The sequence below is a fragment of the Prionailurus bengalensis genome, chromosome A2 (genome assembly GCF_016509475.1).
Source record: "Prionailurus bengalensis isolate Pbe53 chromosome A2, Fcat_Pben_1.1_paternal_pri, whole genome shotgun sequence".
In the NCBI taxonomy this organism is placed as follows: Eukaryota; Metazoa; Chordata; class Mammalia; order Carnivora; family Felidae; genus Prionailurus; species Prionailurus bengalensis.
Genome location: NC_057348.1, coordinates 13,863,682 through 13,890,902, shown reverse-complemented (window position 1 = coordinate 13,890,902; position 27,221 = coordinate 13,863,682). Strand labels below are relative to the sequence as shown.

Sequence of the window (27,221 nt, the reverse complement as noted above, 5' to 3'; positions counted from 1 at the left end):
TCGCAGAGGTAGGATCCGACTGCGTGCTGCTGTGTGGGAGTTCTAGGACCAGGCTCCCGCTCAAGCCAGGAAATCACCCACGAGGTGGGGGCTGGTGGGGGGCGGGGCGCGGGCGACCACGGGCACCCCAGCCTCTCTCCGCAGCAGCCCCCCGGGCCCTGCTGGCCCCTCTCTCCCTCTCCCCAGGAAATATGCCACCATTTCCTCCTCGGAGCAGCGCCAGAGCTACAAGAACGACTTTAACGCGGAGTACAGCGAGTACCGCGACCTGCACGCGCGCATTGAGCAGATCACACGGCGCTTCACGCAGCTGGACGCCCAGCTCCGGCAGTTGTCCCAGGGCTCCGAGGAATACGAGGTGGGCACCCCCCTCCCCCGCCACTGTCCACCGCACTCACAGACACACTCTGGGCTGGGGGCCCGGCCCACCCCGGGCGCTGCACACTTGCCCCCCGTGCTCTGCTCCCGACCTGGTGAGACGGGCCTGTTTCTCATGGGTGCGGCCAAACCCGAGGCCTCCAGCCCTAGCCGTGGCCCCCGAGCCTGGCCTCTACCCCTCCCAGGTGAGGAGGGCCGCCGCGTCTGCCGGTGTTTCTCCCTGTCACGCCTGGCAGTCAGCTGCCCCTTGCTGCTGATGTGATTCAGGCCCACCCCCAGGGCTCGGCCGTGGAAGTCCGCGGGCTGTCAGGCCAAGTTTGGCCTCCTCTGCAATGGGGACGGTGGAGGCTGACTCCACAGGTGGGAGATGACCTGTTAGGGCAGGGGTGGCGTCTGGAGCAACTGAAACAGCCAGGCCCCGCACAGAGCAGTGGGTCGGATTACTGGGTCCCCCCTGCAAGAGCACCTGGGGTCCTCTCTGCGGCTCACAGCCCATCCGTGCTCTCAGAGGCACAGGGGGAGGGGCTGGAGGGTTCCTATGGCCCCCTGCCGGTTTTAGGACTCCCTCGCCCTCTGATCAAAGGCGTGCGGGCTCCCCGAGCTGACCGTGTTGGAGCTCACCGGTGGGGGGTCGCGGGGGGGGCTCTACCCTTGGTCAGCAGCCCTGGGACTCCAGCCTTCCCTCATGCCACCTTTCGGAGCTAGTTATCTGATTGATCGGGTGTTGAGGTCCGTCTCCCCTCGTGGGAGCCACCTTGGTTTCCAGACGAAACCAGCTCGTAATTGGAGGCACGATCAGGGTTCTGAGGGTCTGGGATACATGAGTCCCTGGGGTCTCTCTCTCTCTTCCCTCCTGCAGCCCCCACGTGGACATCCCCCAGTAGCTCCCTGCACCGTCAGATGGTTGGCCTTGAACAGAGGACAGGCCAACTGGGTGTGAGGGAAGGAGGCCACCCAGCCTGCTCTTTGCCTCCTCCCTCCCACGGTTCTGACCGGCCCCTCCCGCTGTGCTGCCCATCGTGCTGCTCCCCGAGGCTGGGCCCCTGCCTCTCTCTCCCCTGGCCCAACATCCTCCCCCCACCTCCTGCCTTGTTCATCTCCCCTCCCCACCCCTCCGCCTGCCTCTCTTTACTTTGGTCAGCTTCCCTCACGCCATGCTGAGGCTATTGTCTCAAGGCAGGTGGTGACTGTGCAGGTCACAGGTTATCAGGGAGAAGGGGTCACTCAGTTGGGGTTTCCTGCAGCCAGGGTCATTGTTCGCTTTCTTTTGTTTTCCAGACTACTCGCGGGCAGATTTTGCAGGAATATCGAAAAATCAAAAAGGTAAGTATCTACCCTTTGTGGGCTTGGGGAGGGGGTCAGACGAAGCTGGCTTAAGGTGAGCAGCACTAGAGTCCGGGAGAGGACGGAAGGGGGATGGGCCTTGGCTAGGCTGGGTCCTCAGGGCAGTCCCTGCCCCCACTGACAGCTAAGAAGCTCAGCCCGTCCCTCCCTGGGCACCCCAGCACCCTCCAGCTCTCCCACTGCTTCGTGGGTGCAGCCCCCAGGCTCTTTCCGGCTCCCTCCAAGGTCAAGGGAGGAGCCGAAGCTTGCCGCCCCCAGCTGCTAGTCTGGCAGGAATGCCTGGTCAGGGCTCTGTCAGTTCTTGCTCCTCAAGGCCACGAGCTGTGGCTTCACCACGTGTGTGCCCCCGTGTGCCAGGGTGTTTCTCTGCCAGCCAGGTCCCAGCCCAGGAAGGAGACTTTGTGACAGTCTTGCCTCTGACCCTCATCCTGGCAGTGACCGTGTTTCCCAGGACGGGGCTCGGGGGCGGGGGGACACCAGCCCAGGGCTCTGGCCCAAGGTGGAGCAAGGGTCCCTGTCATTGCTTGGTGGGCACTGGCCTGCAAGCAGGGGGAGTGGGAGCCCGAGGCGACCGGCAGGCTGGCCTGCTTCACACAGGGCACGCTCTGGGGTGGCGGCTGCAGGATGTGGCTCAGCCCTGCCGCTGCTCTCTTGCAGACCAACACCAACTACAGCCAGGAGAAGCACCGCTGCGAGTACCTGCACAGCAAGCTGGCCCACATCAAGAGGCTCATCGCCGAGTACGACCGGCGACAGCTGCAGGCCTGGCCCTAGCCTGAGGCCACGGGGCCGCCGGGCCAACCCTGCTGGATGGTGGGGGAGCTGGGGGCGGGGGGGGGGGGGGGGGGGGAGTTCCAGAGCGGGGAAAAAAAGAGATTTATTTAAACAAATAAACACGAGGAAGACACATTCATCTGAGCCAGCAACGCCGGCTTTCGGGGGAGCCCCTGCAGACCTGGTGCCCACAGGTCACAGATCCAGGTGCGGGGGCCGGCGTCTCATCCCACTCCCCCGGCCCCCCCCCCACCTCCTGAGGAGCCCCCACCTCTTCTCCGGCCCACAGCCCAAGGGGCTTGAGCTTCCCCCTCCCCGAAAGACTCCAAGGCCAGCCTGCCTGCCTTTTCTAGTTTTATACAAAGACAGCCACTTTTAGCTACTGCTTATGAGACTTCAGTCTATTTTTGTATGAGAGAGAAAGCATCTTTTCTAAACCTGTGCCTCCCCTCCTTGGACACCAGGGTCTAGATGCCGCCCTGTGTCCTTTCTGCAGTATTACAGATGCCATCTGAAAGTCTTGCTCCTGAGGGCTGAGGAGAGAACCAAGGAGGGGGCGGTGGGCAGGGGCGGGGGTGCAGCTGATGCCCACGTTTGGCTGTGCTCCCGCCCCGGGCCCTCCCTACAGCCCCGGGCCTCTCCCGGCCCAGGCCGGGACGGGGTCTCTGCTCTAAGGGGGGTAGAGGCCCGCCCAGGTCTATTTCGAGAACTCCAGCTGGCCCCAGAGCAGCTGCTGAGAGCCGGAGGGGCAGAGCGGCTCTCGGCCCACCAGGCCTGCCCTGCTATTTCAGGCCCTCAGCTGTAGGGGGTCACTGGGGGTTTTCTGTGCTACGAGCTCACACTGCAACAACAGTGTCGGATTTTCTTTTATTACGTTCTCCATTTTCCCCTTTGCTGCTGCTTTTCTTTTCGCGCTGAGACCGTGTGGTCTCCATGCTGTTGACCTCACTCCATCCCTCAGTCCACTTGTGGGTCTTGGGGTCATCTTAGCAGAGTCACCGCAGGGTTTACACTCAGGGAGGGGCTGGGGGGGGGTTGATGGGGTCAGGGGACCCCCTGAGAGTGAGCTCAGAAAATGTGCCCCGTCCGCCCACTCTGGGCGGGGGGCGTGGGATCCATGGACACCATCATTGCTGCTTAGTAGCTGTGCCTAGTCTAGTGTCCCCCAGTGTTGGGGGACCACATGTATGTGTGTGTACGTGTGTGTGAGGGCCCCGCCGGGGTGCAGTGGGGACGGAGGCGTGTGTTCACATTCAGGGCCGCATTCAGCGAAGCCACAACCAGGGAAGGCAGACGGAGAGGCTGCAACCTGGAGCCTGGGGTCATGCGCTGGGTGGGTGGGGGGGGGTGCTGTCGCCAACAGTAGTGAGGCAGGGAGAGCAGAAATGCTCACGCAGAAAAATGTCTATTTTTCCAAGCCATGGGGACGTCTCCTAACGGTTTCCCAAAGAGCAGGCACCCTCACGGAGGCACCGGCAGTGTGCCTGCCCCACCCAAGGCTCCTTTCTTGGGACCCCTGGGATGCCCCGAGCACCGAGGGAACTGACCCCTCATGTTTCAGTGGTTGTTTTGTTTTTTTTTTTCATTTGGGATGGAGTGGGATAAGGGTTGAGCAGACTCCAGGGACCCCCCCCGAGTTCTGCAGACAGCCGCGTTGTAACCATAGACTGTCCTCAGCCGGACGCGCGGACCCGGGTGAAAAGGGATTATTTAAGGAGGCTGCAGCCCGCGGGGCTGACCCGGCCCTCTGCCCTGGGAACCGGTTCAAGGGACTCTCAGTTGAATTTCCTTTTTGTTGTTGGCTTTTTGTTGTTTTTTGTTGTTGTTGTTTTTCTCCTTTTAAGGAATTATGAAGCTAAGAAAAAGTTTTGTGCTTTGGGGGTTGATGGACAAAAGTTCTGGCGGATTAAATATGGTCTAACTTATTGATACTGTGTTTTGCACCCCCTTTTTAATATTGTACTGTGGAGAAAAACTATTTTGAGCCATGGAGTTGGTGTTTACAAGAACTTTTCACTTTTGCCAAAATGTTACGATTGAAAGGCATCCGCGTCTTCAGTTTCCTAATATTTTCTTAAAAGATCTAGTGTCCTTTTTGTACACTAAACAGGTGAATGCTGATTTTTTTTCAACCTACAATAAATTTCACTGAACCGAACCTAGCAGCCCGGAGTGCCTGGGTGCGTTTGTGTCTGTCACAGCCAGGGGCCTCCTGGGCCCCTGTGGGGGCGGGCTGGGGTCAGGACTAGACTTGGCCGGCCCCGGAGTAGCCATGGTGATGAGCACACGTGGGGGTGAGGCCGGCAGGTGGAGGCTGACCCAGGCGAGGTGATGGGCCCTGCAGGTGCCAAGGCACGAGGCCAGACCACTTGGTCACCGGCAGGAGAGGAATGGACACGGGATGTGGGGGCAGCGGGGAGCCAGGGTGCGTGTATGAGCAGGGCCGTGTCCCCGGGTGTGGACAGGGTAGACCAGGCCCAGCAGAGGCCTCCCGAAGTGCCAGAGCCCCCAGGAGCAGGGAACGCGTGGGGCCAGGGGAGCACCCATGCTTGGGGAAATGATGAAAACGGCGGTGACGGCACTATTTTATTGTTTCTCCCAACTAGGCCGGCTCGCTGGGGCCGCCCCTGTGCCCATGATGGGGATGGGGACGCTGAGGCCCAGTGGAATCCCACAGGCCCGGGATGCCAGCAGGGATGGCTGTCCTTGTCCCATGTTCCAGGTGAGGAGCTGAAGGCAAGGCAGGGGTCAGGGTCCTGTTCTTGAAGGATGTGGTGCGGGTGGGTGTTTATCTTAGGAAGGAAAAATAGATAAAGAGTAAGACTGGGATTAAAGGGGTCCAGGGGTCAGGGGCTGTGGGCCTTAGCCTCTGGGACAGCCCTGCTGGCCAGCAGCCTTGGTCCGAGTTCTAAGGTGGCCTGGGAATCCAAGGGGCGCAGGAGACAAGGTCAAGCAGGCCCTGTGGGGCAGAGTGTACCCTGCTCCCCGGGCGGCCTGCCCGTACCGTTCTTCTCGGGGACATCTCTCTCCCCCACGGTCCGGAGTCCAGGGCCAGCGTCTGCCTCCTTCAACCCCGTCACGCCTCAGCTTCGCCTTGCCCACCCGACTCCCTAGGCCCTCCACCAGACTCCCCTGCAGCCCCCGAGCCTCCCAGGGTGGCCGTCACCCCCGGCACCTCAGCGGCAGACAGTCCCGTGACCATCCTTCCCGCGCCAAGGACGTCACAAGTCCAGCCCCCCAGCCCCAGAAGGGTCTTCCCAAGCTCACAATCTGTACCATGGCCGAGGGGCTAGGGGCCGCCCACCATTCCGGCCACTTGTTGGACGACATCCCCAGGTGTCATCTTGCCGGCACTCCGATCCCACAGTCCCTCCTGTGCGCCAGGCTCCACCTGGGCACTGGCACTCGGTGGCTCAGACAGCCCTGCCCCTGCCCTCGAGAGCCCCACCGGGGTCCCCAGGTGGTCCCTGCGGTCACTGTACGGTGCCCACTTGTCTGCCAGGATTAGAAGCAGCCCGAGGCCACGTCCCTCCCAGCCCCCCACCCAGCCACCCCACTGCCCTTCCGGGGAGCCTGTCTGGGTCAGCTCTGCCCCCACCATCTTCCTGGCACCTCCTGCAGGCTGCCCAGTGAATGCTAGGGCTCCCCAGGCCTGGGGCTGGGGACCTCTCTGGTCTCTGCACGCATTCCCAGGTCACTTGTCACGTGGAGGCACAAGCTCCCTCCAGTCTTCTGGCAACTACTGGATTTCAATTCTTGGAGCTGGCATCAGACCCCACAGGTGAAGGGCTCAGTCCCACACAAGACCGCCCCGACTTCAGACACCTGCCACAAGTCTCGGGCCACCCAAACTTCTGACCCACTGGCTATACATCAGGGCTTCCCTCGGCTCCCCCCCTTGGTTTGCCAGAATGGCTCACAGCGCTCAGGAAAACACTCCCAACAGCCGGAGGAGGTAGATGGTGAAGGCAGGGAGCGAAGAATGGCACTGGGCTTCCATGCCTTCTCCAGATGCGCCACCGCCCATCATGCGGGCAGCACCGTCATGTGCTTCCCGAGCCCTCCTTGTTGGGTTTTTGCAGAGGCTCCGTTATGTACATATGATGAAATCACTGGCCGTTGGTGACTGGACTCAATCTCCAGCCAGGAACTGGGGACGAAACCCAAATGTTATACAATACTCCCTCCCTCCAGCCTCGAGGGTCTGCCCTTGTCCCCAGACCGCTTCTCTTCCCTCCCACCCGGCCACCTTTCCATCTGCCCCCGAACCCACCCCACCCCACCCCCAGGTTTTTGCCTGGGCAGTCCTTCATATCTCCCCATAAGAGATGTCCTCTTGTCTCAAGAACCTTGCAGCAACCACCTCCTCCAGGCAGCCTGCCCTTGCCAGACCCTATCTGTGAGTTGCCTCTGGCCAGGTAGGGGGGGCCCCAGTGTACTTCGGACGCCCCTACACTGGAGCCCCTTGAGGGCAAAGCCTGGAGCCAGAGTCTCGGAGCCCACAACCCCCAAGGCCAGGCCCTGACCATGTTTCCTGCGAACGTTCCCAACTATCCACCTTTTGGGTCAGCTCCAGTGGTGGAAACTTTCCAGCCGGAGGAGGCCGCTTGTTTTGGAAAGTTCCTGGGGGAGCCGCCCCCGCCCGCCCGCCGGGTTCCCACGCTCCCTTATCACTGGGTGCTAGGGGGGCGCCGTGCTGTGCCTGCCTAGCTCCTCCCCAGCTGACCTCGTTGGTCCTGCCCACCCCCTCCCTTCCGCTGCCCTCTCACCAAACACCGGCCCCCTCCAGCCTGGCCCTGCCAAGCCCTCCTGCCACAGGTAGGGAAATCGAGGCCTCGCAGCGCCCCCTACACGCACCATGTGAGCCCTGTCGGGAGTGTCTTCTGCTCAGGAAGCGGAGGCCGAGGCGGCCTAGGCTGAAGCAGTGTTTGGCTCGGGAGTCAGAGTTCTGGCCTTAGTTTCCACCGCAGTATCTCGGATCCAGGTGCCCAGCCCCCCCTGCCCTGCTCCAGCTCCACCTTTTGCCTTGTGGCTGGGCCTGGCGCGCTCTCGCAACCATTATTGTCCTCTTTTGCAAAATGAGGCAAAGTGGCCGAGCGCCTTAAGCGACTGTGGTGCGAAGTGAATCCACGCGCTCCGTGCTCGGGCCGGGGTCTGGAGCCCACGTGGATGTCCTTCCGCGCCAGGCAGGACGGGATCCCAAGGGCGGTGATGGCTAAGGTCTCCGGGGCCTTGAACCCGAATCTTAGGCAGACGCGCCCCTCCTCCCCGCGCGCCCCTCCTCCCTGGCGCGGGTGGGGTGAGGGGCGGGGCGTGGGCGGGGCCGCGGCTCTTTTCTCTGGAGTTCGCGCGCCCCGAGCCCTCGCCGTCCGCCACTGTCCGAGTTGACTCCGCGCCGGTGAGTGCGTCCCCGGGTTTGGTGCGGGCTCTCCGGGGACCGCAGTCGCCTCGGTCCGCCGGCTCCCGTGTCCCCGCTGACCTGCCCACACTCCGCCCCTAGCTCTCCGCGATGGAGGCCACAGCCGAGTTCGTGGTCGAAAGCCCCGACGTGGTCTACGGCCCTGACGCCATCGAGGCTCAGTACGAGTACCGGACAACGTGCGTCAGCCGCGAGGGCGGTGTCCTCAAGGTAGGCAGGGGACCAGGAGTTGTGGGGTGGGAATGGGGGAACTAGGGAGCCAGGAGGGGACGGGAATGACCCAACGTCTGTGGGCCTGTCCCTGCAGTAAGAGGGGGGTGTGGCCCCAGACTCACTGCACCGCCCGTCCCCAGGTATACCCCACGTCCACGCGCTTCACCTTCCGGACCGTCCGGCAGGTGCCCCGGCTCGGGGTCATGCTCGTCGGCTGGGGTGGGAACAACGGCTCCACGCTCACCGCTGCCGTGCTGGCCAACCGGCTGCGCCTGTCCTGGCCCACGCGCACCGGCCGCAAGGTGGGGGGTCGGGTGGGGCTTGGCCTTGGCCGGAGTCGGTGCGGGAGGGAGAAGGGCCTCTAGGGGGCGGAGCTCTACGAAGGAGGCGGGGGGGGGCCTCAGGGGGAGGAGCCTAAGGTGCCGGCCGGCTGCCGTGGTGGGGGGAACCTGCAAACGGGGAGCCGCTTCTGCGGCTGAGGTGTCCATAAGTAAGGCGGAGCTTGAGGATGCCGGGCGGGGCCCTGGCCGGCCAGCGGCCCACGCCACGCCCCACCTCAACTCCGCCCCGCCTGCCGCCCCCCAGGAGGCCAACTACTACGGCTCGCTGACGCAGGCCGGCACCGTTAGCCTGGGCTTGGACGCCGAGGGCCAGGAGGTGTTCGTGCCCTTCAGCGCACTGCTGCCCATGGTGGCACCCGACGACCTCGTGTTCGACGGTGGGCGGGGCCCTAGGCAGGGGCGGGTGGGAGGCGGGGCCTGGAGGGGCCTAGGTTCCGGGCTGGGCTGAGCTTGGGGGTGTTAGCCTCCCACCCCCGCACCCCGCCGCAGGCTGGGACATATCATCCGTGAACCTGGCTGAGGCCATGCGGCGCGCGCAAGTATTGGATTGGGGACTGCAGGAGCAACTGTGGCCACACATGGAGTCCCTCCGCCCCCGGCCCTCTGTCTACATCCCCGAGTTCATCGCCGCTAACCAGAGTGCGCGTGCGGACAACCTCATACTTGGCACTCGTGCCCAGCAGGTGCAGCCCCGGCCCAAGTCCTTTATCCCTTGCCACTTGTTGCTCCCGCCGTTTGCCCCCCACGTTCTCTATCCGTCTTTTGTCTTCACGCTCCCATCCTGAGGGTCCACACCTCACTCTGCACTTGGGCAACTGAGTCGCCCAGACCTCTCCAGATCGAGGGGCCTGTACGACCTCCTTCCCTCCCCGCCCAGTTGGAGCAGATCCGCAGGGACATCCGTGACTTCCGGTCCAGCGCTGGGCTAGACAAAGTCATCGTCCTGTGGACAGCGAACACGGAGCGCTTCTGCGAAGTGGTCCCAGGCCTCAATGACACTGCTGAGAACTTGCTGCGTACCATCCAGGTGGGGGTGCACACGGGGTTGGAGAGGGGTCAGGGCCAGAGCCCCAAAGAACCCCTCCGTGCTGACTGCCCGCCTACGTCCGCAGCTGGGCCTGGAGGTGTCGCCCTCCACTCTCTTCGCTGTGGCCAGCATCTTGGAGGGCTGTGCCTTCCTCAACGGGTCCCCGCAGAACACGCTGGTACCCGGGGCCCTCGAGCTTGCACGTCAGCGACGCGTCTTCGTGGGTGGAGACGACTTCAAGTCAGGACAGACCAAGGTCAAGTCCGTACTGGTGGACTTCCTTATTGGCTCCGGCCTCAAGGTGCGTGGGCCCCGGGGGTGCACGGCGCAGGAGGGGGTGCTTGGACCCTAAGCGCCGGGGTTGTGCGCCGGGGTTGTGGGGCCTGCAGCTGCCACGGGGCCCCTTTTTCCCCGCAGACCATGTCCATCGTGAGCTACAACCACCTGGGCAACAACGACGGGCAGAACCTGTCGGCGCCGCCACAGTTCCGCTCCAAGGAGGTGTCCAAGAGCAGCGTGGTGGATGACATGGTGCAGAGCAACCCGGTGCTCTACGCACCCGGCGAGGAGCCCGACCACTGCGTGCGTGGGCCGTGGGCCGGGGGCCGCTGTGGGGGTGGGGTGGGGGTGGGGGCTCCCGGCCGAGGAGGGCGGGGACCCCTGTGACCTCGTGCTGCCCTCCAGGTGGTCATCAAGTACGTGCCGTACGTGGGCGACAGCAAGCGCGCGTTGGATGAGTACACGTCGGAGCTGATGCTGGGCGGCACCAACACGCTGGTGCTGCACAACACGTGCGAGGTGCGGGGCCCGCCGGGGCGGGAGGGGGGCTGCCCACCGGCCCCCCCCTACCTTCTGACCCCCCCCCCCCGGCCCCACAGGACTCGCTTCTGGCCGCGCCCATCATGCTAGACCTGGTGCTGCTGACCGAACTGTGCCAGCGAGTGAGCTTCTGCACCGACGCCGACCCCGAGCCGCAGACCTTCCACTCGGTGCTGTCGCTGCTCAGCTTCCTCTTCAAGGCGCCGCTAGTGCCCCCGGGCAGCCCGGTGGTCAATGCGCTCTTCCGCCAGCGCAGCTGCATCGAGAATATCCTCAGGTGCGCCCTGGCCTTGGGGCTCCCCGTCCCAGGCCCAAGTGGCCACAGGGATTCTAGGGATCGGGGGCCGCGGGGTCCACCGGCTGCGGAGTCCGGCCCCCGCTAACCCCCAGCCTTTTCCCCAGGGCCTGTGTCGGGCTCCCGCCACAGAACCACATGCTTCTGGAGCACAAGATGGAGCGCCCGGGCCTCACGCGCGGGGGGCCCGTGGTCGCTGCCTGCCCTGTGCCTTCCAAGAAGGGACCAGCGCCAACTGCCCCCAACGGCTGTACGGGTGATGCCAACGGGCACTCGCAGGTTGACGCACCCCAGATGCCCACCACTTAAGGCCATGGTCATTCTTCTGCCCCCAAACTCCGGCCTCCATTGCCCCTCAGGACCCAACTTTTCCAAGACCCCTAAAGACAATAAAGCCAGTGCCACTACGGCCACAGCATCACCTGTGGGTTCTTGGCGCCTGCGACCTAATCCTAATCACCCCACCCCCCCACTCTAGACCCCATTTCCCGTTTCTCACGTGGTAGACTCCAACCTACCCTTCAAAAACTGATGTCCCAAATCTTGAGACTTCCAGAACCCTGAAGCCTCTGCCTAACCCCATGATGGAGGATGTGGCTGCAAGCCAAAGTGAAGAAATCTGAGACCAGATACCAAAAACCAAAACCAAGTTACATTTATTGATGGGGCCCACCCCCTGCTGTCCAGGGGAAAAGAGGTCCCCAGGGAGCCCCCTTGGACAAAATAGAAATGGCAGGAAGGTCCTATACATGAAAGAACGTCTCTGAGGTCCTTGCGTTTTTTGTTTTTTGTTTTTTTATAAAATGAGAGTCCTTCGTGCGGGGCCTCCCAGCTGTCCAATCCTTGAACTGGAGTACAGTCGCCCGAGGTGTGACCTCAGACCCTCACCCAGCAGACTGCCCGGGCCCCTGGACCTTGGTCCCAGGCAGGGGCACTGGGCAGAAGCCGAGGCCGGCAGTGGGCAAGGGGCTACTGCCCCATCACACGCTCATGGTCATCCCCGGCGAGTACTGCGGAGAGACGAGGGGGTGGCGCGCGGAGGCGGGCTCAGCTCCGGCCTAGGCTGGGACCCGCCCCCCCCGGGGAGAAGAGGGGACGGGGCGGGGCGGGGCGGACGTCGGGTGGGGGGGGGGGGAGACAGGTGGCGAAGCGTGGGGAAGCCGCCCTGGGGTGCGGGTCCCAGGGTGGGGTTGGGACGGGGGCGGGCCGGTGAGATAAGGGCGGGAGTGAGGGAAGGGGGGAGAGGGGAGGGGAAGGATGACGCGGCCGCCCCCCCACCTGGCCCGCCGCGGTCACGGTCTTGCTCTGGCCCCCCGGCCGCCCCGCCGGGGCCTGCCCGCCAGGCCCCTCCGGCCCGACGCCGCCGCGGGGGGGGAGTCGACGCAGTCGCTTACGCTTTCGCTCGGGAACGGGTGCAGGAAGGTCCCGGCGGCCGCCATCTCGCCGTCGTCCCGCGGGGTGCCCGGGGCGTTGCTCAGGCCGGCCACGGCGCCGGGGGAGCTCTGGGGGCGGCCGCGGTCAGCGCGGTACTCCCCGCCCCGCGGGCCAGGCCCTGCCCACCGCTCGTCCCGACCTGGACTAGGCCTCTCACCGCCCTGGTCAAGCCCGCATCCCCGCGCCCCGGGAGCCCCAGGCCCCACCCCACGCAGGAGCGCGGCCCCTCACCTTCGGCAACCCGTCCATATCGCCCGAGCCTGTGGACCGACAGACGGCGGACCGCGGCTCAGACGCGCCTGCGCCAGGCCCGACTTCCCCGCCCCCCGGGAGCCCAGGGTCAATCGACCCCCTCCTCGAACTTCCCCCGCCCCCAGGCCCAGCCTGCTGGGGATCTCGGACGGAGGGTCCGGGCAGGGGTCAGTGATGGCACTCATGGTTTAGTTACAGGAATCCTCCCCCCAACGCAACCCCTGCCACTGGGCCGCCTGCGGAAGCTCGGGGCACAACTGGGTCGCCAGAGGAGAAACGGGGTTGGAGGGGCGGGAGCATCCGCCAGGGGGCGCAAAAGGCTTGTGAAGCAGCCTGGTTGGGGAGTGGGGCGGGGGGTGGTCTCCGGACGCCCACTCACCCAGGGATCCGTTCACGTGATGAGGCTCCATCGCACTCATGGCCGCCATGGGGCCCTCCGGACCAGGGCCAAGTGGGAACTGCGGGCAGCGGGGCAGCGTGGGACTAGGGCCACCAGACCCCCAGTGGGGCCACTACTTTCTGCAGCCCCCACCCTGGAGCCCCCTCCACTCACATTAGCCCTGCCGGCGCCCGGCCCAATGGGGTTCATGATAGTGTACATGTTCTCGCTGGAGTTGGTGGAGTCTGGGGGAGATATTGGTGCATGAGGGGAAGAAGTGTGACGACTTCTCCAGGAACACCCTCCCTGTACCCCACCCGGGCTGTACCACCTCCAGGGCTGGGCATGATGGGTGTTCCAGGGGGCCCGCCTCCTCCTGGGGGTCCCTGCACAAGGAGGGAGACAGAGAAGGTGAGAAAGACCCCCCCACACACACACACACATCTGCCACCCACAACCCCTCCCCCCAGGCTTGAGCGGCACAGCCACGGCCCGCTGGGCCCCACTAGCGGGCCCCACTCACCGTGTAGCTGCCGGGGGAGGAGGAGGAATAGGGGATCTGGGGAGAAGGACAGCTATGAGCAGTCGGCCCGTTCTACCCCTCACAGACCGCCACCATCTTCCCCCGGCCCTCCGGGCCACCACTCACCGAGTTTCCGCTGGGGCTGGCCCATGGGCCTCGCACTCCAGGGCCCCTAGAAGAGACAGTGGTGGACCCTGGGGTGAGGCTGGGTGGTACACGGCCCCCCACTACGCACTGTCACCCCCCACCCTGCTGCCCCGTGTGCCCCCAAACAGGCCCTCAGCGCAGCAGACATTGGCTGGGTCAGCCTTCATCCCTCACCGGCCTTTGGGCCTCAGTTTCCCCACCTGACAGCAGAGTAAACCATATCCAGAGCATTAACAATGGCCAGTGCAGATTGAGCCTGCCCCGGCCCACCCAGCCTGTGAAGCTGGGTGATGGCCCACGTGGGCACACTCCAGGGGTTCTCCCAGGGCCTTACATGTTCATGGTGGGCAGGCCCGGGCCGGCGAGAGAGTTGGGGGGGGGCCGCATGCCACCTCCATAGCTCTGGGGAAGCAAAAGGGCTGTGAGTGGCCAAGGTGTGGGGGGAAGGCCCCGAGGCGTACCCCCTCTCCCGGACCCTGCCCTCACCTGGGGTCCAACGCCGGCCATGCCCCGTGGAGGTGTCACCCTCTGCATCGGGCCCATGCTGGGATGCCCTGAGGTGGGGACAGAAGGAGGGGGGCTCAGGCCGGTAACACTCCCCGGGGTGGACATGGGCCGGATGGGGGTGGTTCTGCACCGTGAGACAGCAGGGACGAGGCATTCCGAGCCGGGGTCCCGATGAGTGGAGGGGGAGGCAGCAGCTGGAGCTTCCCTACTCACCCTGAGCACGCGGGGAGGGTTCCATGGCGCCAGGGAGGAGGGGCTGGGAGCCGGGGAGGCCCACCGGAGGCTGCGGAGGGGGGCGTGGCAGCAGTGAGCGAGGGCACCACCACCCTGGCCCAACTCCTGCCCCCCCTCCCCTCATCCCTCTCTCACCTGACTCGGCATCCGCAGGGCGGGCCGGGGGCCCCCTGGGAACCGCGGTGACATGAAGGGCTGGAAGAGGTGGGCCGGGGATCAGCACCTCCCACCGCCCCTTCGCCCCCCGAAGCTACCCCGTTCCTGCGGCGCCCCGGCCCCCAGCCTGGACAGCCCCCTCTTCCAGGACCAGTCAGCAGACGGCAGCCAGCCAGGCCCGGCGCGTGAGTGCGGTGGGGCCGGGGGCTCGAGTTGCTGGGACGTGCGTGTGGTGAAGGGGCGGGGCGTCACAGGTCCTTACCTGAACGTGAGGCCCCATCATGGGGGCGTTGGGGTTGTGGGGGGACTGCTGGGAGTCGGGGGGGCCCTAGGAGGACAGAACCAGGTGGGTTGGGAAGAGCGAGGTCCACCCAAGCTTCACTGCTTTCTGTGGCCTTGCTGGGCGTGGCCAGGGAGGGGGAGGGGATGCCATGGAGGCGGGAGGGTGGGCCAGTCCTGCACTCCCCCTAAGGCAAGACGGGGTTTGGGGTGAGGGGCTCTACGGAAACAGTCAGGGGCAAGACCCACGGCTCAGAGAGCCATGTTCTAAGGCTCTTAGCAACCTGGCACGCACAGACCAACTGCACAGAGACCCCGCCTTCTCCTGGCCTGGGACCCAGCTCAAGCGGCCCCTCCCCCGCTGGCTACACCAAAACCCAGATGCAAAAACCCACGCACTGACCACCCTCCCACCCAATTCCAGCCTGCCAGGGCCTCTCCCCACATGAGACCCCCAACCCCATCAGTGCCCGCACCTGTCACCCTGACATAACCACTCAAGAGTCGCAGAACAGGGGGCACCAGCCCTGGCTGTACCTGGAAGAAGCCGGGTGCCATGGGGCCCGCTGCCATTGCGTCGTTGGGGGCCATGCTCCCCATCACTGGACTAGGGGCCGCTACAGAGCTCTGCAGGGGCGGGGAATACCATGAAAACCAGGTCAGGTCACTTCCTGCTTGAGTGTCCTCTCCTTTCCAAAAGCAGCCCACTCCACTGCACAAGGAACCTGGACCATCTGACCTTCTACCCAGGCAGGTGAGGATGCCTGGAGGGTCCTCTAGGTGACGAGCAGCTGCCCCTGTCCCCACCCACGATTAGCAACCCTGACTTGGCCTCCTCCTCAGATGTGCTATGTGGCCCTCAGGATGGGCTTTGCCTCTTTGCTGCACCCAAGACGCTGGAGGTGATCAGGGCCCTGCCAGGCTGAACCCACAGCCCAGGAAAGAGGCCAGGATTCCCAGTTCCTAAGGAGTCAGTCCCAAGCCCGAGGATCTGGGGGTCTGAAAATGCCAACAACCCAGGGCTCCAGTGGGCATGTGCCTCATCCATTGGCACAGACAGGCTTGTTCCTTCCATATGAATCTAACCTCAGACTAGTAGGGGCACAGTCCCTAACTCTAGGCCCATCCCGGTAGGCTGGTGAGGCAGATAAGCTAGACCCCCAGCTCTATCCAAGACACCTAAAAACCAACTGGCAGCTTCAAGATGAACCTCCCTTCCAGAAGGCTCCTCCCTGAAGCTGCTGCACACACCAATCCCCCTCCTCCTCCAATAGGGAGGGAAATGAAGAGGAGGACTACTGGGGTGGGGTCTTCAGGCTCCTGACTTCAGATGGAGGAGAGGAGATGACAGGGTGCCAGAGAGGGGAGTTCCCATGTCAGCCAAGGGCGGAGATGCTGGTGGCAGGCCAGAGCTGGCAGGGGGCAGGCTGACAGGCCACTTCCTCTGGTCGGTTCCAAGTCCCAGGCCTGTCTGCCTTTGGGGCCCACAGAGCAGGGAGGAGAAGGGGAAATGGAGGCCTAGTTTACAGGGCAGAGGGGACACATCAAAGGATAGGGAAGGAGGAGGACTCTGCAGGGACTGAGTAGAGAAGAGAGGAGTAGTTCTCTGGGGGCCCCTTGACTCTGGTCTGTCTGGATCATCTGCCCCCACTCCAGGCCTGACAGGACCCAAGAGGAAGGGTCTGGTCTGTGCGGGTCACTGCTGTCCCTGGGGCTAGCACAAGCCATCACACAAGGGATGCTCAGGAATTTGTAGAACTGCAGCCACTTGGGTTCAGAGGAGTTAAGCATTTTGCCCACGGTCACACAGCATTTCCCGCCCTACAGAAGTGGGGAGAGGGCCCCTTGGCTGGGTCAGGGCAGGGCCCCTGGAGACATACCCTTCCGCCTGGGGAATGCAAGCTGCCCCCCTTCCTGTCCCTTCTCAAAGGTCAGCCTCTGAAGGACTCCAGGCCCCAAACTGGAGAGGTATGGGTGGGAGCCTCCCCAGGCCTATGGTGACTGAAAGCACTCCCAGGGCCCATTGCAAATCTTTTGAAAGCCCAAGAGACCCTAGGAGTGAGGGGGGATAAAGCTTTCAGCCCCCCCTCCAAACTGCCACCCCCCCCCCCCTTCCTCCACCTCATGCCCTCCCACAGATACAGCCTTACAGCTGAACAGCTATTCTCGAAGGCGCCTGCCTCAGTGGCTGAACAGGGGCACCTCTGAACCTTAGGTCTATCCACCCCCGCCCCCCCCCCACCTACCCCACAGGGAGGGTGGGAGAGCAGTCCCCCTCCTTTTGAGCCACAACAGGCGCCAGATCATTTCCTGGTCGGGAGGGCGGAGGTGGGGGCAGCTGCTTTCTGGGCTGCGGACCACGAGATGTGGGGGCAGGGAAAAGATGGGGCACCCCTCACCCCCTTGTAGCTTCCCAATTCTAGGCCCAGAAGGGTTAATATGGGGCGGTCCACTCTCCCTGGCGGGTGGCCCAGCTAGACCGCCCCCCCCCCCCACGTCCATCATCCGCCCGGAGACGCCCTGGCCCAACCTGCGTTGCTATGACGACGGGTTGGGCGCGCTAGCGTTTCCTGGAGATGCCGAGGTCGGCAGCAGAGCCGGGAGGGGCGAACTGAGTCCCCACTCGGAGGCCCCCCCACACACACCGACCACGTAGAGGAGGCAAGCAGGGCGCTAGAGCAGCGGCCGGGCAGGATGTGCGCCCGCAGCAACAGAGAACCCGCCACCCCGGGGCCAGGTCGCTACCCACCGCTGGCGGGGTGGGGGGGTCCCCATCCCCCCACCCACGTCCGCTGTGCCCGTGCCATCTCCCCCCACCCCCCACGCCACGCGCGCTCCGCTGCCATGGTAACCGGCGCGCTCCCGGGAAGCGCGTACCCCTCCGTGTGAAGCACCAAGCACTCCGCCCTCCTTGCCCTCCCTGGAGGCGCCCTGAGAGGCCGCTGGAGTCGCGGGCAGAGGCAAAGCCGGGGCGGAGAGGGAAGGGGCGCTGAGCAGGCCGGGAGGGGGCGCCCTCAAGGAGTCAGGCACGCACACAACTCCAGACACCCCTGGAGCCCCAGTGCTGGCAGGAGAGGGACAGGGGGGCAGCACACGAGCAGTGGGACCCAATAGGGACCAACAGTATGACCCCAGCTCCCAAGCACAGCGTAAGGCGCGTGAGGAGCGTCTTCAGGGACAAGACGAAGCCTTACCCCTCCGGGGCTGCACTCCCGCCCTACGAAGGCCTGCACTGGGCCGGGGAGGGGATGCGTTCGGCGGGGAGGCGGTGCACAACCTTGACCAATTGCAGAGCGAGATGGGGACCGCCACGCCCTGGGAGGCCCAGGGGGCACAGCGGGGAGGATTGCTCAGGATGCGAGGACGGCTGTCGGAGTGTGGGCGCACAACGGGGAGGGGGTGGGAGGGGGTGGGAGGGGGGAACTCGCCTAGAGCTGCCCGCCCCTGGACGCCAGTTGCGCTGCTGCTTCCCCCTCGAGTGGGCCCGGAGCCCCCAAGCCTTTCCTGGCCAGCCAGAGACCTCTCGGAGAAGCCGGGTGGCCAAGCCCCACACCCAAGGCCAAGAAGATAAGGGCAGGGGCTGCCATCTGCCCATGACAAAATGCCACCAGCCCTTTCATGTCATGCCCTCTCCTCTCCAGACAGGCCTCTGACCCCCACTCAACCCAGAAGGAAACTGAGGCCAAAGAGGTGGAGTCAACAGCCTCAGCCACCAAGCAAAGTTAGGAAGTGTGCCCACTGCTGGGCCTCTGCTGCTCAAGGGTGCACCTGCCAGTTAGCCAACCCCCACCCCCACTCCCACCTGCACTCAGAAAGGCTGGGGCGGGAGGGGACATGCAGTAGTGGCCCCAACCCTGTCCCCCGCCACACATGTAGACACACACACACAAACTACACATACACAGCTAGGCAAATGGGGAGGCAGGAGCTCCTGGCTCCACGGGGGATTCAGATGATGGAGAGGAGAGGCGGGGCCCGCCTCAGGAAGGTATGGGGGGGCTGTGGGGGCCCTCAGGAGCTGAGCGCAGTGGAAGGACCTCCCCCATCTTGTGAGTATCCCTATACTGAGTAGAGGGAATAGGGACTCCCCAGAAGTGGCCAGATCCCAGATCAATCCCCACAGCCAGACCCACTTGGCCACCCAAGCCAGCCTCAGGCCACACAGGACCCCAAGGCCACAGGCCCAGAAACCTGCCCATGCCCACGAGCCCTGGTCCCAGTCCCCGGGGCAGGGACTCACGTAGTCCTGGAAGGCCTTGGCCTCATTTGAGTGCTCACACGCCTCTCTGCGGTCAGGTGCTGCACAGTACAAGTCCCAGAACACGCTGTGGGCGGCAGGGGGGGGAGGGGGGGGACGATGGTTTCCCCACACGTCCCCACCCAGCCCCCCTCCGTGGCCCACCCTGGCCAGCCTCACACGCACCACCACCAGGAATGCAGGAACCCTGGGGGCTCCCCCAGCGTAATGTTCTTCTCCCATCGGATCTGCAGGGGGAAGGCAAGACAGTGAGAGGGCCCTGCCTGACCCCTTCCAACCTGGGTCAGCCCTAGCCCAGCCTGGTGCCTGGGGAATGCTGGGGCAGGGGACCAGCAGCCCAGAGCAAGGGAGCTGGGAGGGGGGCAACTACGTGAGGGGCAGATAAGTGGGCACAGATCGTCAGATGGCCAGGCAGATGCCTGGACACCAGTCCACGGGCCCTGATCCACCCCAGCCCTCAGTTCCCAGGGCCAGCAGAGGGGCAACCCAACCCATCTGGAAAGGAGATGGAGAGGACCCCAGGGTATGGGTGGTAAGGAAGGGCCCAGCTTAGGGGGGGATCTCTGCCTGGCCAGGCTGGCTTACCTCGGACAGAAAGGTCTGGGCTGACTTCTGGGCACCAACGTGCAACAGGTACTCGTATACATAGAGTGCCAACCTGCAGGCAGGCAGAGGGGAGGCTGGCTCAGGACTGGGGCGAGCCCCACAGTCCCAAGGATCCCTGAGAGAGGCCCTCAGTGAGCCCCTCATGACGCCACGCCCGGCCTCACTCACTGCCCCCTACTGGTTCCCCAATCACCCACATCTCCCCCACCCCGACAGGCGACAGGCGATGACTTCAGTTGCTCAGACCAGCCAACTCCTACATATCCATCAATACCCAGCCTGCAGGCCCTTCTTCTAGGCAACGCTCTCAGCAGTCCATAACCCCCCACTTGCAAACCAAACTCTGCTCTGTTAAACACCAAGTCCTGGCCCCATCCTGCCAACGCCGAACAGCCTTGGTCCCAGAACAGAACAGCCTTGGTCCCAGGGAGGTTTTCTGCCCAGGAGAAAGGGCTCCCGGATGTCACTCCAGACTATGCCCTGGGTAGGGTCTCCCAGCCAGTACCCTAGGCCATGTGGCCAGGGCCCAGCACCTAATTCCCTCCCAGCCTTGCCTGCTAGGGGCCCTCTTCCAGGTGTCCCTGGACCCCTGTTCTCTTTCTCAGGATCAGCGCCCATCCACCAGTGGTGGCCATGACCCATCTATACCAGCCCTCCAGGGAGAGTCTGGAGAAGTGAGGGTAGCGAGGGGCAGCGGGGCCAGCAGTGCCACTTGGCTGCCACGGCACCTTGCAAAACACAGTGCCGGGTAACCTTAGACACACCAATCTGGCCACTGCCCACCCCAAGAACAGGCCACCTTCCATCCGGCAGTGTCCTCCACGGACCACATAGGAAGGCCGGCCCTTCCACGCCACCTTCCAAGCCTCTCCATCCTCAGCCTCCACGCCCCCTCATCAGTCCTCCACACCAGCAAGCAGAGAAACAACTTCCTGGCCCCTGGGGTCACCCATTTCCCAACCATCCACTCCACAGTTACTGGCCCCTCCCAGTGCTCCCAGGGACCTTACTGCCCGTCCAGGTCCCATGTGGGCTGGGGGGTATAGGGTCCAGATCCAAGACTGGGGACTCCTCAAGGGCTGGCCTGAGCTGGAAGGCCTTCTAGAACGCCTCCCCACTCGGCTGGCCGCCCTTCCCTGGCTGAGGGCCCCATCCTAAAATAACCCTGCTTGGTCTCATGTTCCTGCTCTCTCCCCACCTTCCCAGCCAGGCTTCTTGATCCTCACATACCCACCCCCCATCAGATCACTCCCCCTTCCTCAGACCTCACAGAGGCAGTTCTGGCCATTCTGTCCTGGCCCCCGGTCCCTGCCCCACCCCGTGGGTTCTGTCCTTGGCCTGGATCCTCTTCCTTCACCCAGCACCTCCCTGTGCAATGAACGCAACAGACACCTGTACCTCTGCAAGCCACCTGCTCGTGGGCAGACAGGGACACAACAATACATAGGAGAAGCTAAGTTATATGGTGGGCCGGAAGGTTGTGCGTGCTAGGGAAGGGCAAAAGGGGGACGTTAAGGGGTTGGGGTGGGCAGCCGTCCCAGGGTGAGGTGGGCCCCCGGCTCACACCACACCAGATGAGCTGTGACAGCCACCTACAGGGACAGGGCACAGAGGGGTAGAGTTCACGGTGCTCACGCAACTCCAAGCGTGGGTTTTCCTCAAGACTGGCTGCGGATTCCCCCACATCATCGCACCCCTCTCAGCCTTCCTGGCCCCATGGCCCCATGGCCAGGTTTACCTGTCCAATTCACTCCTGTGACTCTTCCTTTCTGGAGGCTTCCTGAGCCTTCAAGGGGCCTGCATCTGCCAGCCCTGTGTCCATTAGTGAAGGAACGAATGTGAAAAGCCAATGGCCTGAAGCAGAGCCAACCAGCGCAGGCCTACCAGCTACCCCACCTTCCAGGTAAGGAGAGGCTGAGAGAGGTCTGGTCAGTCCCTCACCCATTTCGGGGGTTGCTGCAAGGAGCAGGAAAGTCTGGGGTGAGACGTCCAGAGACAAGGAAGCAAAATGAGGTGGGGGAATCCAGGTAGATGGGGTAAGGGTAGGGGTAGTGGGGGGCTGCGGTCTTGCCCTGGGGGAATTCTAGCTCAGTAAGCCCCCTGAAGAAATACCCTTGGCTCCCACCACATCCACCAAGGGGTCTACACTGCCAGCCACTGGGTCCTCCTATACCGCCCTTTGGCCTTGACTGTTCAGCAGTGACATGTGACCCAGAATGCAGGTTCAGGAGCCCGCCTCTGCCTGCCCCCCACGCCCCTGTGATCTGGCTTGGGTGGTCTGGCCTTGACTCACAAAGGTACAAGGGTGCACACACGTGCACGAATAACACCCACCCAACCACAGCCCTGAGATCACTGCACTTACTGAATTTAGGGGGAAAAGACTTAAGGAAAAAGCTCTCTCTCCTGATTCGGAGCCTTCTTCCTGCCTCCTCTAGCACTCGCTTGGCCCAGGCCACTAGCATCTCTTACCTGGATTTCGACAGCACCCCCCCCCCCCCCCGCCCGCCGCCCCCTTCCAGGGGCTGCGCTCTCCCCAGCCCCTAGTGTCTACACACACACATCCCGTAACACTCCCCCTTCACTGCCCCAACACACATACACTGGCCATCCTCCACCTCAGGGCCTTTACCCAGGGTGTTCACCCACCTCCAACGCTTCCACCTTGAGGCCGGTGTAGCTCAAATGTCACCCGTCACAGTCTTTCCTATCACACCTAACACCACCTGCCCCATCCGCCGCCGCCCCCCCCCCCCCCATCACCTTATTTATCCCCTTCTGACACATAGGTCTCTGCTCTCTGCCTGCAGCTCCTTCTGGAATGTAGCTTCGGAGGGGGCCGGGGGTGGAGGCAGGGACTTGCTCTCTTTCACTCACTACTGAACTTAAAACAGAGCCCAGCGCATCTTGGGCCCCCAGCTACCCCAAAGGAATGAACAAACCAACACCAGGACTCCCTGTGACTTCGGTGGGGGCGGGGGGGGGGGGATTAACACAAGTAGTCTGGTAAGCACCCATACAAGTTGGCTGAGTATTTCGATGTTAAGGATTTGGGTGGGGTTTTATCCCCAAAGCAGAGAAACCAGGCAGAGTTTTCAGTTTTGCACATTTCTCTTACATGTTGGTACTTTCATTTTTACTACGATGGAGTCTGAGGGAAGAATTGTGAGCTGTTTTGTTTTGGGGTGAGAAGTGCTTTTGTTGTTGTTGCTTGTGTGCGCGTCGTAAGTTGATTGCCGATCCGGGAGGGAGATTCCTTCCATCCCCAAAACGAAACACATGGGCGCCCTGGAGAAATCTAGGAGATTCTTCCCACTCCACGGAAGGAGTGGGAAGGACGGATGCTGGGGACAAGGCAGGCTTTGCACTTCCTCAGCCTACTTGTCCTCCCCTCAACAGAGGAGAGCTGCTCCCCACTATTATTTCCTCTCATCCACTCATCCCTGAAGTAATAATTAAAAAAAAAAAAAAAAGGCTCCACTATTAAAAAAAAAAAAAAAAAAAGACAAAAACCCCTCCAGTATGGGAGCCAGGGGTCCCGGCTGGGACTTGAGGTTAAAGGGCACCAGTAGAAGAGGGACAGGGAGGGGAGGAGGAACCACCACTGTTTCTGCTGCAGGGCCCCCTTCCTTGCTGCGTCCTGTAGCCGCTGCGGCGGCCTCATCTGCCGGCAACCGCACAGGGCGGACCACCGAGCCCCGGATGAAGCAGTCCTTCACTGATAACGTGTGAGGCTATTTCTCAGGGTCTCGACACTGACGTCAGTTAGTCTGATGTTGAGATACCGATCCACACGCTGGAGGGTTCCACAGATGCTCAGGTCATTCTTGAGTTCCACGACCACATCCTTGCCCACGAGGGGCTTGAAAAAGGAGTGGAAGAGCAAGGTGGTCCAGCCACTGCCGGAGGGAAAGCGAGGGCCGGACCCGCCAGCCTGGGGCCTGACGGCGCGCATGTTGGCGGTGGGGGACGGGGGGTGTGAAAAATTTTGAAGCCTGGACATGGGCTATGTTGTTCAGGGCCCTTCAGAGACCCCAAGCAGGGCTTCTGGTTTGACGGTCACTGACCAAGCCCTGGGCTCGGTCATGGGGAAGGGCCTGGGCTCTGGATCCAAATCCTGGCATGCCCACCCCTAACCAGGCTGGCAAATGACCTGCAGAATGACTGCACTCAGGGGGGGGCGCTTCTGCGGGAAGAGGGCAGGTGGATGGAAGGAGCGAGTGACCTAGAGGATCTGGCGTGCCCAGACCCCAAGTATTCATAGGAAGAAATGCACACGGTGACCTAATAGGATGTTAGAGCCCCGCAGGCTACAATGCGGCACCACCACCGCAATCAAGAATTATGGTAGGTCAACGGATGCTCCCCGCATGGTGTCCTCCTCCCCCTTAAAGCCCCTGGACTTGCTGCTGGGGGCTGGGAGATGCCCTCTACCCAGGGGCTTGTATCACTCAACAAAGGGACTCTCCAAGCCACACACTTCCTCCCTCCCCACGGCTGCCTTCAAGGCCAGGCCTTCAGGCATCTCTTGCCAGGGTGGTGACCACCCTCCTCACCATCCGCCTGGCACAGCCTCCACACTTGCCCCTCACAGCCCTTCTCCCACACGGTGGCCAGAGTGACGACCCCCACTCACAAATTCCACCTCTGTCTTCCTCCTCCTCCTGTTCCCTCCCAGACACTACCTCTTCTCAAGTCCTTCCTTGGAGGCTCCCCTGTGTCCAGCGGCTCTGCTTAGCCTCCAAGACTCAGTTCAGGGGCTCCTTTCTTAAGGACCTCTTACTCATCTGCTCTCCAAACGAGGATGCCCACAGCCATACTTGGAAGCCCAGCAAGAAACAGAGCAAACGCAAGGTGATTCCCGCACCCGCTGAGCTAAGGAACAAACTTCACCTGTGGTCATGTGCCCTGTCTCAAAACCCACCCCAGGAGACACAAGGAACCCAGTGACACCAACCATGGTTGTCGTTTATGGAATGATTTAAACCAACCTAGCAGCCCTTCACAATGGCAGAACCTCTGGAGCCATAGGAGGAGGGATACCAAGGGGACAAAGGGGCCTGCAGCTACCCCTGCTACCTTCGTACTCTTATTTAAAAAGCCCTAAATCCAATGACCAAATGCAAGTGCTAGTTAGTTCTGGGTGGTAGGTGCCCTCCAGGCTGCCCTGTAGGTTGGGAGTGTTTATTATTGGACGCACCCAGCAGGTATTCAGTCCTTTCTGGGGCAGGCTGTCCCAGACCCAGTGTTGAGATGGGGAGCCAGAGGCGGGCCCAGGACAGGGACCTGAGAGGGAAGAAGGGCAGGAGGAGGCAGGAGGGTGAGCAGGGAGAAAAACATAGTGCCAGGGGCTGAGGACCCGCAGTGTAACCCGCCCCCCCCCCACACACCCCATTTCACAGAGGAGGAAACCGAGGCCCAGACACAGGAAGTGGCTGGGCTGGTGGCTGCCTGCGTGGGGTGCTCCACCTGCAGCCTTTCACCAGTCCTTGTAGTCCTTGTGAGAATCCTACAAGGCCGGTCATCCTTATTTCAGAAAGGAAGGCTCAGCAGCAACCAGCCGGCTTCCCGGGTGCGGTGTCGCCCTCCCCCCTTCCGAGAGCTCTCGCTCTCTCGTGCCCCAGACGCTGAGACCTCAGCAGATCGCTTCCTCCCCAGGGCCCCCGCAGCCCCACGGATGAAAGAGGGGGTGCGACCATCTGGTGTTTTCCAAACTTTCTTTAGCAGCAGAACCCGATCTCCAAACCAACGCTTACATGGGAGCCCCTACAAGAAACGGACGAACGCAGGGCAGCTCTGGGCACCAAGGGGCCTGGAGAATAGGCACGATGGCACCTTTAGCCTCCGCAGGAGGGGTTTTTGCAGATCCCAGTGTCCCCCCCCCCCCCCCCACTGGGAGCCGTGTGGCCTCCCCAGGGGATCCACCCAGCTGCCCACGCGGGGCTGGGGCCAGGACCCCTCAGGCCCTCTCCTCTCGCAAGCTCTTCCTGAGGTGCAGGGGTTCCCCCCTCCCCGACTGAGGTCAGTCTCGTCGGCCGCGGAAACTTCCCTGCAGAATGTGGGAGAGGGCTCGGCTCGCGACCTCGCGCGCACGCAGGTCTCGACTGTTGGAGGTCTCGCGACCTTCGAGTCCGGCTCGGGTCTGTCGCGCCCCTTCGAATCCTGCGCCCTCACGTCTGGGGCCACGTCGCGACCCCTCGCGCCACTCGGGTCGCTCAAGCCCTCGGGTTTCACGCGCCCCCTCAAATCTCGCGAACCTCGGGTCTCCAGCACCCCTTCAGCCCTCCCGACCTCTGGGATCTCGCGCACCCCCTCCAGCCACACGACCCCTTGCGTCCCTCGCGCCGCCCGAGTCCCACGCGCCCGTCAAATCTCGCGAACCCCGCAGCTCCCCACGCCCCTTAGATCTAGCGCACTCCCACGAATCTCGCGGGCCCGCGCGCCCCTCGGGTCTCGCGCGCCCCCCTCAAATCTCGCGCCCCTCGGGTCTCGCGCGCCCCCGCAAATCTCGCGACCCCTTCGAGCCGCGCTGGGGCCCCGCACGCCCTGCCCCCGCGCCCACGTGCCCCGCGCGGTGCCCGCCGGCATTGGGGCCCACGGAAGCCTGCGCGGCGGCCGAGTCCCGCCCCCGGCGCCCACGGCCCCGGCCCACCGACTCACTTCTCGCGGGCCTGGCTGTCGGAGGGCACGGCCGAGCCCTTGCCCCCCTTGGCGTACATGCTGCTCCGAGCCGCCGCCGCCGCCGCCGCCGCCGCCTCCGGGGCCCACACCTGTCAGGCGGCACCGCGGGCCGCGCTAGCGGTCGCCATAGCTACCCCGCGCCCTGGGCCTCACAGCCCCGAGCCCCGCGCGGGCACCGCGGGCATCGTCCGCGCGGGGGAGCTCCAGACGGCCAAGGCGGCGGTGGCGGCGGCGGCGGCAGCTCCAGCTTCAGCTCCAGCCACGGGTTTTATTTTCTTCCTCTCTTCCCTCAGCGCGGGCTGTTCCGGGAAGCGCGCGCCCCCTCCTCCCGCCGCGCGCGCCCCCGCCCGCCGCCTCCCTGCCGCCCGCGGGCGCCGCTCTTAAAGGGGCGATGGCGGGCGCGCGGATGGGTCCCGCTGTGGGGACCGTGGGCCGGGCGCGCACGCGCAGTGCCCAACGCAGTGGGGTGGGGTGGGGGGGGGGAGCGCGGGGACACACACGCAGGCACGGGTGGGGGCGGCCACCTGGGGACACACAGCAGGATACAGTTGATCACGGCTCCACACACGGTCTACAAATAGGACCAGCCACCCAAATTGTACACCCAGGAGCACAGCCACACACAGGACCCTCCACACACAAATCCACAGAGCTACTGGAACGACGAGTGAGGGTTCCCTAAAGCGACAGGCCGTCACACTGGGTGTCCTCCCCACAGATATGTCCCCCCACATCCTGAGAGGAACCCGCCACACGTACAGTTCACCCAGGGACACCCCGTCCCACACACGGTGGTATACACAGTGGCCACCAGGACAGCAAAGCACACAGGCCACTGCTCACAGGGACGCACAGGCACACGTCGGCTCCGTTGTGCTGCAGCTCCCAACGGGCCGTGGCAAAAACGCGGCTGCTTGTCAGAACTCCTACCCAGGGCTCCACACGTAGCCCTGGGGTCTCACAGTGCCACAGACGACAGCGTCACACGGTCCCGGGGCCTGTGGCCACTCGCAGACACACGACGCAGACACATGCAACCCGAAGACCACCACACAGCGCTGCCCCGTAGTAGCCACACCCCGTGTCAATAGCAGTTGCTGGGTGATTGTCGCCTGGGTCATTCCTGCGGCTGCTGCTCAGCCTGGGTATCGGCCA

The 27,221-nt window shown here is 63.6% G+C and overlaps 3 protein-coding genes, 1 long non-coding RNA gene and 1 pseudogene across 16 annotated transcripts in view; 2 read left to right on the top strand and 3 right to left on the bottom strand.

The window, feature by feature from the left end:
* Window positions 1-4,658, top strand: part of ELL (elongation factor for RNA polymerase II) — a 77,097-nt gene extending 72,439 nt beyond the window's left edge. The window contains exons 10-12 of the mRNA XM_043587071.1: window positions 187-358; window positions 1,657-1,701; window positions 2,380-4,658. Of these exons, the coding sequence (XP_043443006.1) occupies window positions 187-358; window positions 1,657-1,701; window positions 2,380-2,496 (334 nt within the window). The 3' untranslated portion in view covers window positions 2,497-4,658. The remainder of the gene's footprint in view (window positions 1-186; window positions 359-1,656; window positions 1,702-2,379) is intronic.
* Window positions 4,659-5,065: 407 nt separating this feature from the next.
* Window positions 5,066-11,028, top strand: ISYNA1 (inositol-3-phosphate synthase 1). Of its 2 annotated transcripts, XM_043587068.1 has the most exons (11): window positions 5,066-5,218; window positions 7,997-8,125; window positions 8,269-8,430; window positions 8,714-8,846; window positions 8,959-9,152; window positions 9,347-9,496; window positions 9,582-9,797; window positions 9,914-10,078; window positions 10,181-10,294; window positions 10,375-10,592; window positions 10,718-11,028. In XM_043587068.1, exons 1-11 carry the CDS (start codon window positions 5,132-5,134, stop codon window positions 10,917-10,919), a joined length of 1,770 nt encoding a protein of 589 aa, XP_043443003.1. In that variant the 5' UTR covers window positions 5,066-5,131; the 3' UTR covers window positions 10,920-11,028. The 2 variants fall into 2 exon arrangements, with proteins under 2 accessions (XP_043443003.1, XP_043443005.1); XM_043587070.1 differs by lacking the exon at window positions 8,269-8,430 and having other exon boundaries at window positions 5,073-5,218.
* Window positions 5,068-7,680, bottom strand: LOC122487110. Its single transcript, XR_006298307.1, has 3 exons — window positions 7,354-7,680; window positions 6,417-6,646; window positions 5,068-5,288 (listed from the first exon to the last, which is right to left on the bottom strand). It is a non-coding gene; the product is annotated as an uncharacterized LOC122487110 (long non-coding RNA).
* A 212-nt stretch (window positions 11,029-11,240) lies between the features above and the next one.
* On the bottom strand, window positions 11,241-26,508 carry SSBP4 (single stranded DNA binding protein 4). 12 transcript variants are annotated; one of them, XM_043587075.1, is made up of 18 exons: window positions 26,046-26,423; window positions 19,365-19,437; window positions 18,945-19,006; window positions 18,762-18,846; window positions 15,059-15,148; window positions 14,505-14,570; window positions 14,222-14,281; window positions 14,066-14,135; window positions 13,832-13,899; window positions 13,680-13,747; window positions 13,325-13,370; window positions 13,199-13,234; window positions 13,007-13,061; window positions 12,850-12,920; window positions 12,676-12,754; window positions 12,276-12,304; window positions 11,889-12,112; window positions 11,241-11,620 (listed from the first exon to the last, which is right to left on the bottom strand). In XM_043587075.1, the coding sequence occupies exons 1-17, from the start codon at window positions 26,102-26,104 to the stop codon at window positions 11,903-11,905; spliced, it is 1,227 nt and encodes a 408-aa protein (XP_043443010.1). In that variant the 5' UTR covers window positions 26,105-26,423; the 3' UTR covers window positions 11,241-11,620; window positions 11,889-11,902. The 12 variants fall into 12 exon arrangements, with proteins under 12 accessions (XP_043443010.1, XP_043443013.1, XP_043443016.1 ...); XM_043587078.1 differs by having other exon boundaries at window positions 12,005-12,112; window positions 26,046-26,420; XM_043587081.1 differs by lacking the exon at window positions 14,505-14,570 and having other exon boundaries at window positions 12,005-12,112; window positions 26,046-26,508.
* On the bottom strand, window positions 22,684-25,684 carry LOC122488577 (annotated as a pseudogene).
* Window positions 26,509-27,221: the final 713 nt, after the last annotated feature.